The sequence below is a fragment of the Cydia fagiglandana genome, chromosome 3 (genome assembly GCF_963556715.1).
Source record: "Cydia fagiglandana chromosome 3, ilCydFagi1.1, whole genome shotgun sequence".
In the NCBI taxonomy this organism is placed as follows: Eukaryota; Metazoa; Arthropoda; class Insecta; order Lepidoptera; family Tortricidae; genus Cydia; species Cydia fagiglandana.
In genome coordinates, this window is record NC_085934.1 from 23,560,987 (window position 1) to 23,577,075 (window position 16,089).

The 16,089-nt window shown below is 43.7% G+C and overlaps 1 protein-coding gene across 1 annotated transcript in view; it reads right to left on the reverse strand.

Annotated features, from left to right (window-relative positions):
- Nucleotides 1–16,089, reverse strand: part of LOC134680397 (DNA ligase 4-like) — a 45,553-nt gene that overhangs the window by 11,633 nt on the left and 17,831 nt on the right. The window contains exons 9-11 of the mRNA XM_063539526.1: nucleotides 9,689–9,806; nucleotides 2,208–2,398; nucleotides 1,984–2,121 (exon numbers count right to left, since the gene is read on the reverse strand). Coding sequence (XP_063395596.1) covers nucleotides 1,984–2,121; nucleotides 2,208–2,398; nucleotides 9,689–9,806 — 447 coding nt within the window. The remainder of the gene's footprint in view (nucleotides 1–1,983; nucleotides 2,122–2,207; nucleotides 2,399–9,688; nucleotides 9,807–16,089) is intronic.

The following is a 16,089-nucleotide window of genomic DNA, read 5'->3' on the forward strand; positions in this document are numbered from 1 at the left end:
TGATACTAGTATTAACCACTAAGTACATAAATAGGGTAATTCGCCAGTAACAGGGCACTATTAGTAACTGGCCACGCCAAACCAAAAATGAATTCTATTCACCTATAAATAGAATTCATTTTATTATAAGGTGGCCAGTTATTGAAACCTTATACCTACTAAAATGAATTCTGTATAGAGGTGAATAGAATTCATTTTTTTTAGTTTAGGGCGGCCAGTTACTGGCGAATTACCCTATTCGATATCGAGTTCCGTAAACGTAAGCCGGGTAAGTAAAAAAGTTCAATCGCAATAGGGTAATTCGTCAGTGGCCACCCCAAACCAAAAATGAATTATATTCACCTATAAATAGAATTAATTTTAGTATAAGGTGGCCAGTTATTGAAGTTATTGAAACCTTATACTAAAATGAATTCTGTTTATAGGTGAATAGGATTCATTTTTAGTTTAGGGCGGCCAGTTATTAAAAGTGGCCAGTTACTGGCGAATTATCCTACTTAGTAGTAGCAGTAACAAAAAGTGACAATGCAAATTGCAATCACTGAGGTGCGCGCCAGCGCGAGTACGGGCGCACCGTACGCGTCTTACTGGAGTCAGTTATGTAACGCTGCCATACATGACCCAAAAAATTTTTATTAAGCTATGAGCTTCATCACATCTGATATTTGAGTAATTCTAAGCATTTCTAGCCTGAAGTGGGGGGGAGGGTGGGGTACAAAGACGGCCGCCATCCGTCATCTTTAAAAAAAATCTACTCTGATCCTGGTGGGTACTAGGGCAAGTTTGGTATCATTTTCGTATAAACCAAAGACGTAGAATTCATTGCTGATATTTGTTTTTTCAATTTCATAGTAATTTTACAAGAAAAACGTAAAAAGGTGAAAAATTTGGTTGGACTTTTTTGCTACGCGGAGCCGAAACTACAAAAGATAGAAAGTTGAAATTTGCACACTAGATTACATTTATAAAGTGTACAAGAGATAAGAAGCGATTTTGAGAAATTCAACCCCTAAGGGGGTTAAATAGGGGATGAAAGTTTGTATGGGGTTCAAGTTTTATTTTAAGCTAGGAATTTGAAACTTCGTAAAACGATATATTATTAAAATACAAGAAAACTAATTTCAGCGTTTTTGAAAATTCATCCCCTAAGGTGGTGAAAAAGGAGTTGAATGTTTGTATGGATATCAAAAAAATTTTCGAACGCGGGACTTGAATCTTTGTATTTGGGGATATTATTAAAAGACAGGAAAAGTAATTTGAGCGTTTTGTAAAATTCATCCCCTAACAGGGTTAAAAAGGGGTTGAAAGTTTGAATCCATTACAAATCCGAGTAGACACACATTTCTTATTGGCTCCCAGGCTTGAAATGCTTAGAATTACTCAAGGAACATATGTGATGAAGCTCATAGCTTAATAAAAAATTTTTGGGTCAACTTTATAACTGCTTCCGCTATCTGTGTGCGTGCATTACACATACAAATACAGTCTCTCACGCCGCGGTTACGCCCCGTCAGAGCGACGGGTATATTCAGCTTGAAATCTCAAAATTGACTTTTAGCTCAGCTCCCGTTTCGTCTTAAAAGAGACGATGGCAGTTGGAGGATCCGAAACGATGCCTAAATAGAACATGTGATAGCCGAGCCGAATATAATAAGTGAGACCGAAGCGCATCGTCTCCGCCGGCTTGGCCGCCTCGAAAGGATGGGTAAAGATGGGGCAGCCGAAAGGGCCTACTTGGGTCGACCGACTGGGCGCCGTCCCGTTGGTCGTCCTAAATACCGTTGGGCAAATAGAGTGGAGGCAGATCTCCGTGAGCTCGGCGTCGGCGAAAGCTGGCGGGATACCGCTCTGGACCGATCAAAATGGCGTGCTCTTGTGTTGGAGGCCAATACTCATTTTGAGTCACCGCGCCAACCGAGTAAGTAATGTTATAAGTATAACGTGGGACATATTAAAGAAATCAAATAGGCACAATGATCACACCTTGACCAGTGCGTTGAACTCGGCGAGGGTCATGGCGTCCGCGACGGGCTTGTCGTCGCGCACGGCGGTGACGCGCGGGAACCGCAGCGTGTGGGAGGTGCCGAAGTCCGTGCTGCGAATCAGCTCCGTGGCGCGCACCTACCGCAAGAACAATCGAGTCAATCAAGTATTAAATATAAAAATCGCACCTTAAATGTGTATTTAAAAATAAGTAACCCACTTACTTGTAAAATGATGGAATGTTCTGGCATGACCCAGAAGTCGGGTTTCTCCTTGTTGAAGACGAGGCAGGCGGGCGGCGGCGCGAGTCTCCGCGACACCCAGTGGCGCTCCAGCGTCGCGCACAACGTCTCCCGCTGCTCGAACGTGAGCCCCGTGGCCACGCGACCCACCACCACCCAGCGGTGGGGGCTCCCTGGAACACCGCGGTACGTTACAAAAGTGTCCCAGCGTACTGTTTCATTTGCCTCCGATTTATTTGTATTTGTAACGATAATCGATATGACAGCAGCAAACATGACCGTTGATGTTTTGTTACAAGTGGTATAGATCGTTAATGTATAAAACAAAAAGTAGCGGCCCTAAGACACTGCCTTGAGGTACTCCTCTCGTATTAACTTCAAAATCTGATCTATACTGTGCCAATTCATTCAGTTACTTAAACTTATTAATTTTAACGCATTGGCTCCGATTGTATAGATAGCTTTAAATTCCCGCATTTTTCAAATTGGCATCGAATGATTAACGAGGTCAAATGCCTTTGATATGTCAAAGAATATTACAGCTACAGAAGTTCTTTTTCAAACATGCAAAAACAGCTGTCGGCGGGGCTTTGGATCTAAGTAGGTAAGTTGACAAATATACATATATGTAGTTTGTAATGGAACAAGATGTAAAAAGGGACAAAGGGCCTTGAATACAGTGCTAAGTGTAGTATATTCATAACTATAGCTATGTATTGGTGTAGGATGGTGCGAGTAGGTTTTTAAATATATGCACTAAGTGTTCTCAAGGCCAATACAAATCAGAAAACCGCGTTATCAGCCTATTTTGCCTTCGCCCATGCATGGCTCCAATATGGTGTAATATTATGGGGAGCCAGCACTGATGTACACCAGTTACTCATATTACAAAAGAAATGCATCCGCATTCTATCAAATACTCGGGTACCAGATAGCTGTGTTCCACATTTCATTAAACTTGAAATCCTTACGTTACCCTCTATTTATATTCTAGAAGCAGCTCTATTTGTTAGGAAGAACATGAATTTATTTAAACAAAAAGTAATAAAATCACAGAGACGAAATAAATTAAACCAGCTAGAATTACCAATTTCAACATTAGCAATGTTCAGAAATGGTCCGTATTACCGATGTATACTAATAGCGAATAAAATACCAGACGTAATAAAAAACGAAACCAAAGATGAATTGTTCAAACGAAAACTTAAAGATCTGTTAATTAAAAGGTGCTATTACTCTGTTGAGGAATTTTTAAATGATACAACCTTATCGAACTAAAAATATAGGTACATATTAATGTAAATGTTATAATAAAATGTATCATCCTCAAATAAAATGTATCATTTTCTTTTACACTCAATTGATAAGCAATGAATAAATATTTTTAATTTATTATTAATTATACAACATAAATGTTTTTAATTAATTTATTTTATTGTCGATGTTAAATTTAACCACTTGTAAACTAGTCAAACCGAAAACTATTTTTAATAAATTTTAATTTTCTTAATAATTTTCCACTACAAAATCGTGTCATGTTGCATGCCATATAAAAATTAGGTTAAATTTACTGTAGTATTAAGTTTTAGTTAAGTACTTACATTGCTATGTACCCTAACAGGGTTCATGTGAACACTAGCTGTAAAATGCTCTTTGTAAGACCTTATGTAACACATGATTATAAATGCAATAAATGAATTATGAATTATGAATTATGAATTAAAAATATAAAAATTTTACCTTCCAATAAAATTATTATTATGTTTCCTATCCACATCGGATATCTTCATTGAGAGTAACGCGATCGTTGACCAATGATGCCGCTAGCGTCTATGTAGTCGCTCCGCCCCACGCCGTGACGTAGTTCCGCTTCCACTTCCTGCGAACCGTTGCTCGCTTCCCGCTACTCGCCACCGCCATGTCATTGTTGAGGAGAAGTACCGTCGGCATAAAAGTAGCCTAGTAGCCTGCCAGGAAGGCATTACTCAGATATCCGATGTGGATAGGAAACATAATAATAATTTTATTGGAAGGTAAAATTTTTATATTATGTGTTCCGTACTCCACATCGGATATCTTCATTGAGACCTGTTTATTATCTCCTGGTGGCGAGTTAGCGGGCGCGCAAGCGATAGGGCTACACCTACTGTCATAGAACTCAGAGAAAGAATAAATATGTATACACCATATTGCAACCCATGAAATCACAGTGACTCGTTATAATGTGAATTACAGGAAATTGAGAATTGAAATTGTAATCTCAGGTTCGAATCTGACGTTAAACTGGTTTAAGAGAATTCTCATTCGAAATCGCATCCGATCCGCAGAATCTCGGCGAGTCATGTTCCCAATTAACATAAGCGAAAATATCGCTAAGTGAATAGCTTTCCAGCCAATTTAGTTATTAAGTACATCGTGGATCAAAAGCAATCGTAGGCGAGGCCGGCTTGGATGAGACTGTGGCTGAAAGAAATAAGCGAAGTGTCCCCTAACATTTTGTGTAATTCTCGCAAGGTGACGTACCTAGACTACCTACTTATACTGGGTCTATACTTTATTCCGGAGCTTCTAAGAGTCCAGTCGGTAAGACACGTTATCTGGTTTAGAGCCGAATTTCGGACACAAAATAATAGCGTTAAAGTTATCTATGTAATTGCCCGGGCTACAGTGTAGTAGAGTAAGGTCATTGACCCTGCGGCCTGATGCTAACAGCAAAAGTGCGGCAGCTATTCTATCGTACTTCTTCTAACGTACCTAACGTTGTAGGGCTATTTAAATTAGGGCAAGTAGATGTCTCGCGTCCCAAGCTGGTGCTTTGGGAGGCGCTGGTCTCGCTATTAATGGCGTTGGAAGAAGGCATAGTGTCCGATAGTGGTTCATACACAGCACTTGTGAGAGGCTTATGAACGAGTATCGTTCTGAAAGCTAACATGGATAATAGAAATAGACGTCTGAGATAGCTCGCTACTTCACTGGATAGAGGTACCTGGCAGTTGATCTTATTTTTGATGCACCATAAAGACCGTTTCGACATTGTGGCCGTACATGCAGCCTAGACAAGGGGACGATCTAGGGGCTCCCGTTACTGTTTTCTATACAAACACAGTACCGGAATCGGGAATATCCGGTTCTTCCATATTAGTGAGACAGTGACAGTTGCGTTTCGTTCGCTACGTAGCGTTAGACCTTGGCATGTTATATGCATGCGCCAGTCACGCCAGTAGCGGATGTCACTCCTGATCCCGCCAGCTCGGTGTTGGAGCGTCCTATCTGACAGGAGCTACGCCTCATTCTTAAGGTCGTTGACTCGTAAGGGAGGGAGGTCTGACGTTGTGTTCACTAGGACCGCCAGTAAATTGCAAGCTTACCACAGCTGCTTTAAGACTCCTTATCACGCCGTCGCAGTACACAGACTAGGCTGGGAGGTGGAGACATCCATGCTAAGTCTCACAGGCAGCTGTCAAAGGTCGTGGTAGCAGTTCAATGAGTCTGTTAAGAAATACCGTGGCACAGTGCGAGGGCTCTCGAAAGCGGAGGCCGGCCAACAAGGCGCCTGTCAGGTGAAGCCAGTCTCGGCGGCTGCTGGGCGCAGCTGCCACTCGGGCGCGCAGTGACTTCTTGATAAACCGTCGCCCTCGGGGGTTGTACCGACCTGGCAAGTAGCAAGCAACCAGCGCGACCTGTAGACGATCTGCTGGCATCAGCAGTTTTTGCGACAGCCGTAGTAACGAAAGGGATGTAGTGTCGCCGTCGTTTTATGTATACTGTACCGGTGCGGTTGTATGTTTACACTTCTGTCGTCAGCGCTGCAGATGCGGACCTTTAACGGTTACTCTTCGCTGAAAGGGCCTTACCTCGTACATTGTCTACCAATATTGGAGATTGTAACGGACTGCTTGCATAAGATGAGGAAGAAAGTGGTGCGAGGCTTTCGGCAGCTCCGTGTTGCTGGGGACTGCGAAGGCTTCACCTTCCTCCATGAACTAAAGTTTGCGAATTTGAGACTGAACAGAAGGCATTGGGTCTCATTTCTGCGAGAAACTCTGCAGCAAGGCAGGCCTGTATGTCGTGAAAAAGAAAACTTTCAATCGGTGTGTTGTGCCGCGTGTCCCACGTGATGTCTAGGAGCGTGATGGTCTAATTCGCTTTATCCGAAGAGACACCCTATATCGAGTTAGTATAGGGCATCGAGTTAGTAGCATGCTTTTAAGGAAATCGAACTGATGAAATCAAGTCTAAAATCGATTTTGGCGCTTTGCGTAACAAAAGTGTTTCGATAAAGTCGAATATAGACAGATGGAAACTGCTGGAGTCCTCCTGGCCCCTTTCTCTTAGCACCGGAAACTCAAGCTTGTTCAGGCGCAGCGGGTTTATTTGTCCCATTTTGTTTATTATGGCTTTTCGCACGAGTTCGTCTTTGTAAGACGGAACTTAAGCTGGAGAGCGCGAGCAAGCAGAGATAATTATGTGAAGTCTGCAGACCTTTTCGATGCCTTTCACCTCGGTTTCGAGCGGTCGCACAGGGCCTTGTCGCTAGCTGTTCTCCGGTTGGACCACTCCATGGCCTCGAGAAGTCGTAGGAACTTCGAAGCGACACAGCGAAGTCGATCAGCATCTTTATGAAGCCCGGGAACACGACGTATTTTCCTCTGAGTATCGACATATCTTACCGCTTTCAACTCCGGGCAGTCGAGCCGCGCTAGGACGGGGCTCTTTACGACCTTGTCTGCCGTCGCCGGAGGATTCTTTAACCGAAACCAAGAGCTTAGCGGTCTGTTCGTGCTGTACCATACCATACCTATACCTGCACCATAGCTATAGGCGCCTGCGTACCTCAATGGAACCATGTGGACAGGACAAAACTGATACTGTGGCGCCCAGCGAGCAAGGGACGACATCGTCGTAGTTGCAGCATCGGTGGACAGCATCGGCTCGGGAGGCGCCGGTGCGTGGAGCTAGGGGCGCCATCGTGGCGGCCGGCTCGGGGGGGGGGGGGGGGGCACCGGTGCCTGAGGCCGGGCGGCTCATGGCGGCCGCCACTGGTTCGGGAAGCGCTGGTGCGTGAGGCGAGGACCCATAGTGGCGGCCCGCTCTAGAGGTGTTGTCGCGTGAGGCGGGCGGCTCCATCGTGGCGGCCGCCGCCACCGCCTCGGGAGGCGCCGGTGCGTGATGCGAGAGGCGCCATCGTGGCGGCCAGCTCGGGAGGCACCGGTGCATGAGGCGGTCGCCGTCTGGCTGGCTGGTCTGGGAGGCACTGCTGTGAGGCGAGAGGCGCCATCGTGGCGGCCAGCTCGAGAGGCGCCAGTGCGCAGGTGGTGGTGCCATCGTGGCGGGCGGCATCATCGTGGCGGGCAGTGCCATTGTGGCAGCCGCCGCCGCAGCGTCGATGCGTAATGCGAGAGGCGCCATCGTGGCGGCCAGCTCGGGGGGCAGGCGGCGTCATCGAGCGGGCGGCGCCATCATGGCGGCCACCGTCGCCAGGCTCAGGTGCGAGAGGCGCCGTCGTGGCGGCCAGCTCGACAGGCGCCGGTGCGCGTGACGGACGTTACCGGCACGGGAGGCGCCGATGGCTAGGCTCGTAGCTGCACACATCATCACGGCGACGCTGTTGCCCTCGGCGGTGCCATCGTGGTGGCCACCACCGGCGCGTAGGTCATCAGCGACGTCATGACGGGCGGCAACCAACGCGGCGATCGTCGCTGTACTCGTAGCATTTCCACTGCTTACACGTAACTTACCTTCCTTCCGCTAGAGCAGTCGGGACGCAGAAGCGGTCCGCCTTCACCTTGGCGCGATCCACCCGCGATGCGCCCGCAGCTGCAGGAGCGGGCGTGTGACGTCTCGCAGAGCCACGCGGATCTCTCGGAGTCCCGCTGGACTGGAAGCGTCCGCACCGCAACTGCAGCAATAGGAGCAGGCGTGTAACGTCTCGCGGAGTCCCGCGGACTGGAGGCGTCCGCACCGTGACTGCAGCAACAGGAGCGGGCGTGTGACGTCTCTCGGAGCCCCGCGGACTGGAGGCGTCCGCACCGCGACTGCAGCAACAGGAGCGGGCGTGTGACGCCTCTCGGAGTCCCGCGGACTGGAGGCGTCCGTACCGCGACTGCAGCAACAGGAGCGGGCGTGTGACGTCTCTCGGAGTCCCGCGGACTGGAGGCGTCCGCATCGCGACTGCAGCAACAGGAGCGGGCGTGTGACGTCTCTCGGAGTCCCGCGGACTGGAGGCGTCCGCACCGCGACTGCAGCAACAGGAGCGGGCGTGTGACGTCTCTCGGAGTCCCGCGGACTGGAGGCGTCCGCACCGCGACTGCAGCAACAGGAGCGGGCGTGTGACGTCTCTCGGAGTCCCGCGGACTGGAGGCGTCCGCACCGCGACTGCAGCAACAGGAGCGGGCGTGTGACGTCTCTCGGAGTCCCGCGGACTGGAGGCGTCCGCACCGCGACTGCAGCAACAGGAGCGGGCGTGTGACGTCTCTCGGAGTCCCGCGGACTGGAGGCGTCCGCACCGCGACTGCAGTAACAGGAGCGGGCGTGTGACGTCTCTCCGAGTCCTGCGGACTGGAGGCGTCCACCGTGGCCCGCAGCGTCGCGGTGTCTCGGAGTCACCTTGGACGACAGCAGAAGAAAGACGCGGCGCGCGCGGGCGGGGGCGGGCGCCGGGCCCGCGCCCCCGCGCCGGGGGACGGGGCGCCCCGGTCGCGCCGCAACTAACAACACGAGGTACTCCCAGGCTACTGCCTGAGAACCCTCCGCGAGTGACGAAGTAACTTCTAGAATATCTTAAACTGGCTCACCGGATGGTTCGAGACAATCCAAACCTCCTTATCGGCGAAGCGCGGCACCCGGCAGCGGCGCGTTCCCTCTCCGATGCGGAGCGACTTGTTACCACTTGTTAACAAAAACCACTGACGCACTTCCTACTTCGATCTCGAAAATGCGAGTTAACGGTAACGATTTTAGCAGCATGGAATGCGAAAATTAATTTAGCAAGAAAAAAGTGGGTAGAATCGAAAAGCACCGTTCGATGGCTTCGATCGCGAGACCGCCAAAAGACTAATAGTGGCGATCTCTGCCATATCTCACTATTTTAATCGACCGAGCTTTGGATCGGAAATGTTAAAGCACCATGCTGCAAAAATATACGCAAAAAATATTTGCGGACCATCGGTCAAGACGGTCGACGAAACAATGTCATGGCGGTGGCGAGTAGCGGGAAGCGAGCAACGGTTCGCAGGAAGTGGAAGCGGAACTACGTCACGGCGTGGGGCGGAGCGACTACATAGACGCTAGCGGCATCATTGGTCAACGATCGCGTTACTCTCAATGAAGATATCCGATGTGGAGTACGGAACACATAATAATAAATCCGTTTACTATATGGTGGGAGAGCTGGGAGGGCTCATGGGTGAGGAGGGCTGTAGACGGTTCAACGAGCTGACCGCGAGTTAAGGGTTAGAACATACCAGGCGCGCCGTCCGCGCACGCCACGTGGAAGCTGCGCGCGCGGCCGCGCCGCTTGTCGCTCGCCTCCTCCGCGCCCACCACCACTAGATCCAGCTCCACCATCGTGCCCTCCGTGTACTGCGCACACAGACATACATACATACACATGATGGTTTCGTAGATAGTTTTAATTAAATAGCGAGGTAGTGCGTAGTAAGCAGTAAAACATTTTATTTAACACTGTACAATAACAAAGAGGGAATTGCATGTAAACATTATAAACGAATCCTTTTAAGGAATCTCTTCCATATAAGCTGAGAGAGATACGATACAAAATGATACAACCAGTGAACGCATATATTAGTATGGAAGTATTCTGTCCGCTCAATTATGACCCAACGTAAACTACCCCGCGATAGGCGGTACTTACAAACTGCTCATTTGGCAACCTCAGTTCGACCGAGTTGACAGTCAGTGACAAATGGCTAAATTTGCTTATAAAAACAACGTTTTTTTATAACTAAAAATGGCTTCATGTGTCGTGAAGTGGTGCAGAAGTTGCTCTGCTCATACCAAGGCCACTGGAATCACTTTTCACATGTAAGTAAACAGATAAATTCGCTAAAATTTGGAATAAATATGACGACATTTTTTCAATACTACCGTGCTAAGCTAAAACGTAACACCTGCATACGACTTTCATAATAACATACGACATTTTAAATTACGAGGATAATAGGGATGATGTTATGCCAAATGAAGTAGACATTATTAACTTATGTTTTATTCCGGTATCCTATATTGTAATAAATTCCTTTTTACATATTTATTATATTAGTATTTTCTTTTTTTCTTTATGGGATCGATCTATAAAAACTACCTTAGTTATTTCAAATTAATCGTCAAATTTCGTATTGTCTTTTACATTCTAGTATTTGTTATGTTATTTTCCATTCAGATTCCCTCAAGATCCTATTCGCAGAGAACTATGGACAAAAGCTGTCCAATTAGAAAGACAAGAAATTGATTGGATGCCTGGCAAGAGATCTAGAATATGTTCTATTCATTTCAAAGATGAAGATTTCCACTTGTCAAAAAAAGGTTTCACGCAGCTTAATAAAACAGCTGTACCGATTTGTACTGTAAGTATTTTTGGATGACATAATATAAATCAAAAAGTAATCACTACAGTATTGATTTGAATAGATGCGATCTTCCAAAATAATATAATCCAAAAACCAGTACACGCGGTATACACGGTATACAAGAGGAACCCGAAAGATTCTCAAAGCGCATTTCTGATCACATTTCAAGGCTAAAAGTGTTGTACCTCAATTTTTTTCTGGATCCCGTCTAGTTTAATAGATAGTTTTTAAAATATGTTTTCTACGTAACTCAGTGTCAAATTCATTTTTCAAATGGGAAATTAAATATTATTAATTAGTCAACGTAAACAAAAACTTTACTAATGCATTTTCTGTGATGGCTATACTAATAAAATATTATTTTTATGTAGTAAGTCATTCATGAAAACAAAAACAAACTAAAATTTTTTGTACTTTTTACCATGTCATATAACATTTTTTGTTTATATTTGCCTCAGGAATGCATGGTTCAAATCTTTCAGATTCATCCCAAGCATCCTGTATAAAATTAGCAGTTTAGTTATACATAATTAGTTTTATGAATTTAACTATTTTCAGATGGTATTTTCAATTGAAAAATCGCTACCATTGACTAAGTCTGAGACCATGCAGCCAGACAGAAAAATTATTAATGAGATACCTGCTACTATTGTATCTACATCTTCGTCAAAGACGTTGCCATTCAAAATTAGCAACAAAGAAAATGCGGAAATGCCCGACACGCTGTGTCCGCAGAAACGTCGATTGGTCAGTTATTTTATCCGTAGTAGATACCCTTTCCCAGTTTTCTTTACATTGATTGAAACCATCAAAGTATTTTTTGCTATTTCATAGAGAGCTTTTTTCAGACACGTCTTCTTTAGTTTCTTTAATGTTCTTTTCGATTAAAATTTGTAGATACATTAAAATAAACAAAGTTTTAAGTTATAAAATATTTATTTTTAGGTCTCTTGTCCAAGCTGTGGGCATCACTTCGGTGTTCCAATTCAGGTGGATGTTGACGATTCAAATGAGTTACTTCATAAACGACAACAATTGTCGCCATTGCCATCAGATGACTTGAACATTACGGAGAGAAATCTGTGTGTTACGCCGTTAAACATATTGTCTTCTGATATTGAATCGGCTTTTAATTCACCGAAGACTCAAAAACTTAAACAATCATTACGAAAAAAAACAATTCTTTCAGAAAAGAGGTTATCAAAGATTAGAAGCTTAAGACGAAGAAATGAAAGGCTCATAAAAAAATGTGTTTCCTTAAAAGGCATGACTAACGATCTAAGAAAAAATAAATTCATTGATTCTGGTCTTCAAATGACACTTTCAAATGTAGCTGGTGATATTTTTTCGAGCATTAAAAGAAAGGAGGGAAATAGAAAACGTAAGGCGATGTACACACCCGCAGTGAAAAAATTTGCTCTTACCCTAAACTACTACTCACCATCCGGTTATAAATATGTTCGTAGACAATTTGCTTCATGCTTACCGCACCCATCAACATTGTCGAAGTGGTATCAGGTCATCGATGCAAATCCCGGATTTACAGAAGAAGCATTCCGAGCACTGCGCACTAAATTTGCTCAAAGCGATAAAAGACTTGCTTGCCTTATGGTTGATGAAATGGCTATAAGGCAGCAAAAGACATTCAACGGCAACAACGTCGAAGGTCTTGTAACATTTGGACCTAGCGATGAAATTGCAACACAAGCATATGTTTTGATGTTGGTGTCACTAAATGATGCGTTTAAGTTGCCATTGGGTTACTTTTTAATCAATGGTATGTCTGCGGAACAGAGGGCCAATATTATTAAAACATGTCTAAAAAAGTGTCACGAGGTAAACGCAGAAGTAGTAAGCCTTACCTTTGATGGGTGTGCAGCGAATTTAGCTACTGCCAAATTGCTTGGGTGTGACTTTGACAGTTTAGATAATTTAAAAACTTTTTTTAGTCACCCTTCAAATGGCATGCCGGTAGTGGTGTTTCTTGACCCATGCCACATGCTAAAACTTGTACGAAACACTTTTGAATCGAAAAAGGGGTTCATTGACGAAAATGAAAATCCTGTAGAGTGGCGTTATTTGCAAGAGTTGAAAAAAATGCAAGACAATTTGGGTCTTCATTTTGCTAATAAACTGACGGAAAAACATCTAAACTTTCGTAACAATATAATGAACGTGAAGTTGGCAACCCAACTGTTAAGCGAAAGTGTTGCAAAAGCCTTGCAATTATGCTCAGATGACTTAAAATTACACGAATTTGACAATGTCTCTCCAACAGTGAACTTTATACAAATGATGAATAACATTTTTGACGTTTTAAATTCAAGTTCTCTGGACAATAAAGGATACAAACATCCAATATCTTTAAAGGATATAGATAAGTTCTCAGATTTTCTTGACGCTGCAAAATCTTACATACTTGGACTGAAAATACAAGTATCAACGTCAAAAAAACAGAACGTAAATGGACGCAAAATTATAGTTCTCTCCAAAACTGTAAAACCAGTTTTAAAAACAAGGGTAAAAACTGGGTTTTTGGGACTGGTCGTATGCATTGAGAGTTTCAAAACCCTCGTCAAAGATCTGGTTGCAGAAAGAAAACTTCTACAGTTTGTTCTGGCTTACAAGTTCAGCCAAGATCACTTAGAACTTTTTTTCGGCGTCATACGCAACCATGGGCGTTGTAACAACAATCCTAATGCGAGACAGTTCAAAGGAATTTACAGAAAAACGCTCCAAAATTTGGAATTGAGCTCAAAGTTCACTGGGAATTGCGTTCCTCTTGAAGACTTTCCTGTCCTGAATTGCAGTAGCTCTTCTGTCAGACGTATTAATGAAACAACATCTGGCTTTAGGTTTGATGATGATGATCGTCAACCAAACAGTGATGCTCAAGCAAATACAAGCACAGAAGAAAATAACTGTGACGTTTTTGCGACCATGCTTGATGAAAATACACCATTACCTGAAACGATTGAGCAAATAATTGGGTACATAGCAGGTTTCGTTGCAAGGAAACTGAATTCAAAAATAAATTGTATAGAATGCACAGAGTCTTTGTTTGCATCAGAAAAACTTTACTTTCACAAACTGATCTCTTTAAAAGATTTCGGTGGATTGGCATATCCATCAGTCAGTTTGTTTAAACTATGTTACCGATCTGAATGTTTATTACGAAATATTATGAAAGTGCAATCAGGAAAGTGTTTGACAAGCCAACATAACATGACAGTAATATCGAACAAATGTTTTCAGTATGTCGCTAGCTTCAAAGATACGTTCTGTTCCTTAAAGCACCAAACTAATACTACACATGACGTACCGCTGATCAAGGGCGTCATCCAAGAATTTATTACAACGCGCATGCATTACATTGCGAGAAGAGACTCTTTACTTCACTCATCTCGTCAAAAGCTCAACAAACTTACAATTTTTCGCGGTACGTAATTTTATTGTAGGTACTTGTTTATTAAAAGTGATTGTATTTGACGTAAAATATCAAAGTGCGCCACTCTAAAGCTAGAAATTCTCCTGAAGTTCGTAATTAATCTGTGTAAAATCGTTTAAAATATTGTATCAATGGTATATCATTAATCCTTTAGTCCGTAGCGGCAACATACTTGTCAAATCTAAAACAAAAACGCATCTCTTAGGACAGAATTACTATGGCTAGAAGGAAATGTCAAATGACTAAAGAGTAAACCTGTATATAAAAGAATTGTGAAGTTAATAATAAATGGCTAAAAATAAGTAGCTCGTTTTGTTGGGGAGGTTATGGTGGTTCCATGGGTTGGTTGTCACAGCAGCATCTGAACCAATCACTGAGTTCATAGATCGGCATATGAAGGTTGCAAGCCTATTGACTATGTGAGAGCCTTACATACGGTGAGCGCAGAATAAGCTATTACAATGTGAGTACTGAACAATGGCACGCATGATATTTTCGTGGCAAACCTGCTGCCTTGTGGAACACTCTACAAAGTAGTATAGCATACTTAGGTACTTCTTTGTAGTAAAGTAAATGAGTTACATATCAGTGGTTGCGCTTGTTGAAAATTCTAAACAATGGATAAAATTGTGATTAATATTGTCAATAATAAACAGTTTTTGATCTGTAATGGTTATAAAGTTTCAAAACTGGTTTTGGCAGCACATGCTCATTGATACTCATTGAACTGAATACACTTACTTAAATAAGATTTTGGTAACGATATCTAAATTATTTGAAAGGTAAAATTTATAAAATGAGCTACTTGCATTGAAAACTTGTCAACACTAGATGGCAACTGTGTCACGCACGGTCCCAATACCTATTGCGATCCCTATAAGGACCTTTATCTTTTAGCACTCATAAATTTATTAGTTCGTTCAATTGTTTGTTACGGCCGCTCTGTGACAACCAAGCCGTGAGATAACCATACCCGGTCTCCTATATGTAGATATGCTTTTTCTGTCACTCTTTCAATTAATTAGTTTAACGAATACACACATTATTCTGAAAATGTTGATCATTTCAATCCACCCACTACTGTCCCATATATGTACTGTCTCAAGCCATTTCCGTCAGTAGAAAAGAGCTGCAAATTTAGAAAATGTAAGCGCGCGAACGGTTATGGTAACTTGCTTGACGGGCTATATATATATATGTCGGATACCGATGGTCTTAAAGGCGGTGGGCGCGTGGGGGCAGCATCTCGATGTATTACTTCACAGCTAAACCAGTATGCTATCATGGCTACCAGTGCATGAAATAAATATTCGGACTCGTTAACCATACTAGTGCCTACTATATTTCAGTACTAAATAATAAAAAGAACTAATTTCTTTAAGGATGTTAACGGATTACTTTCAAAATAAAAAGATCACATGAAACCGTTAAAATCTTTATTCAAGTCAAACTAGGCCGGCTCCAACCCTACACATCTGACCTGATAAGATTTAGCCCTATATGGGACCGGCAACAAACTCAGAGGGACAAATCTTTTCAAAACAAGTTAAAACAACACATAACACATCCTTTCTTTATTTCACAAAAGTAAGCTTCTAATGAAACATAAGAAATCAAAATAACACTTGAAATAAAACACTTAGCTAAATGGTTAAAGAACGCTAGATTCTATAAGCTATCAGAATAATCCTTCAGGTATAAGCCTTCAGGAACGTAGCGAGTTAGGCACGAGGTTGGCTAACGAGTACTTCCGATCTCTAGCGCGGTCCGATCAAGAAGAACTACCAGCGGCGGGGCCACCCTGCTCCCGCTTCAAGTCAAGTTGGCA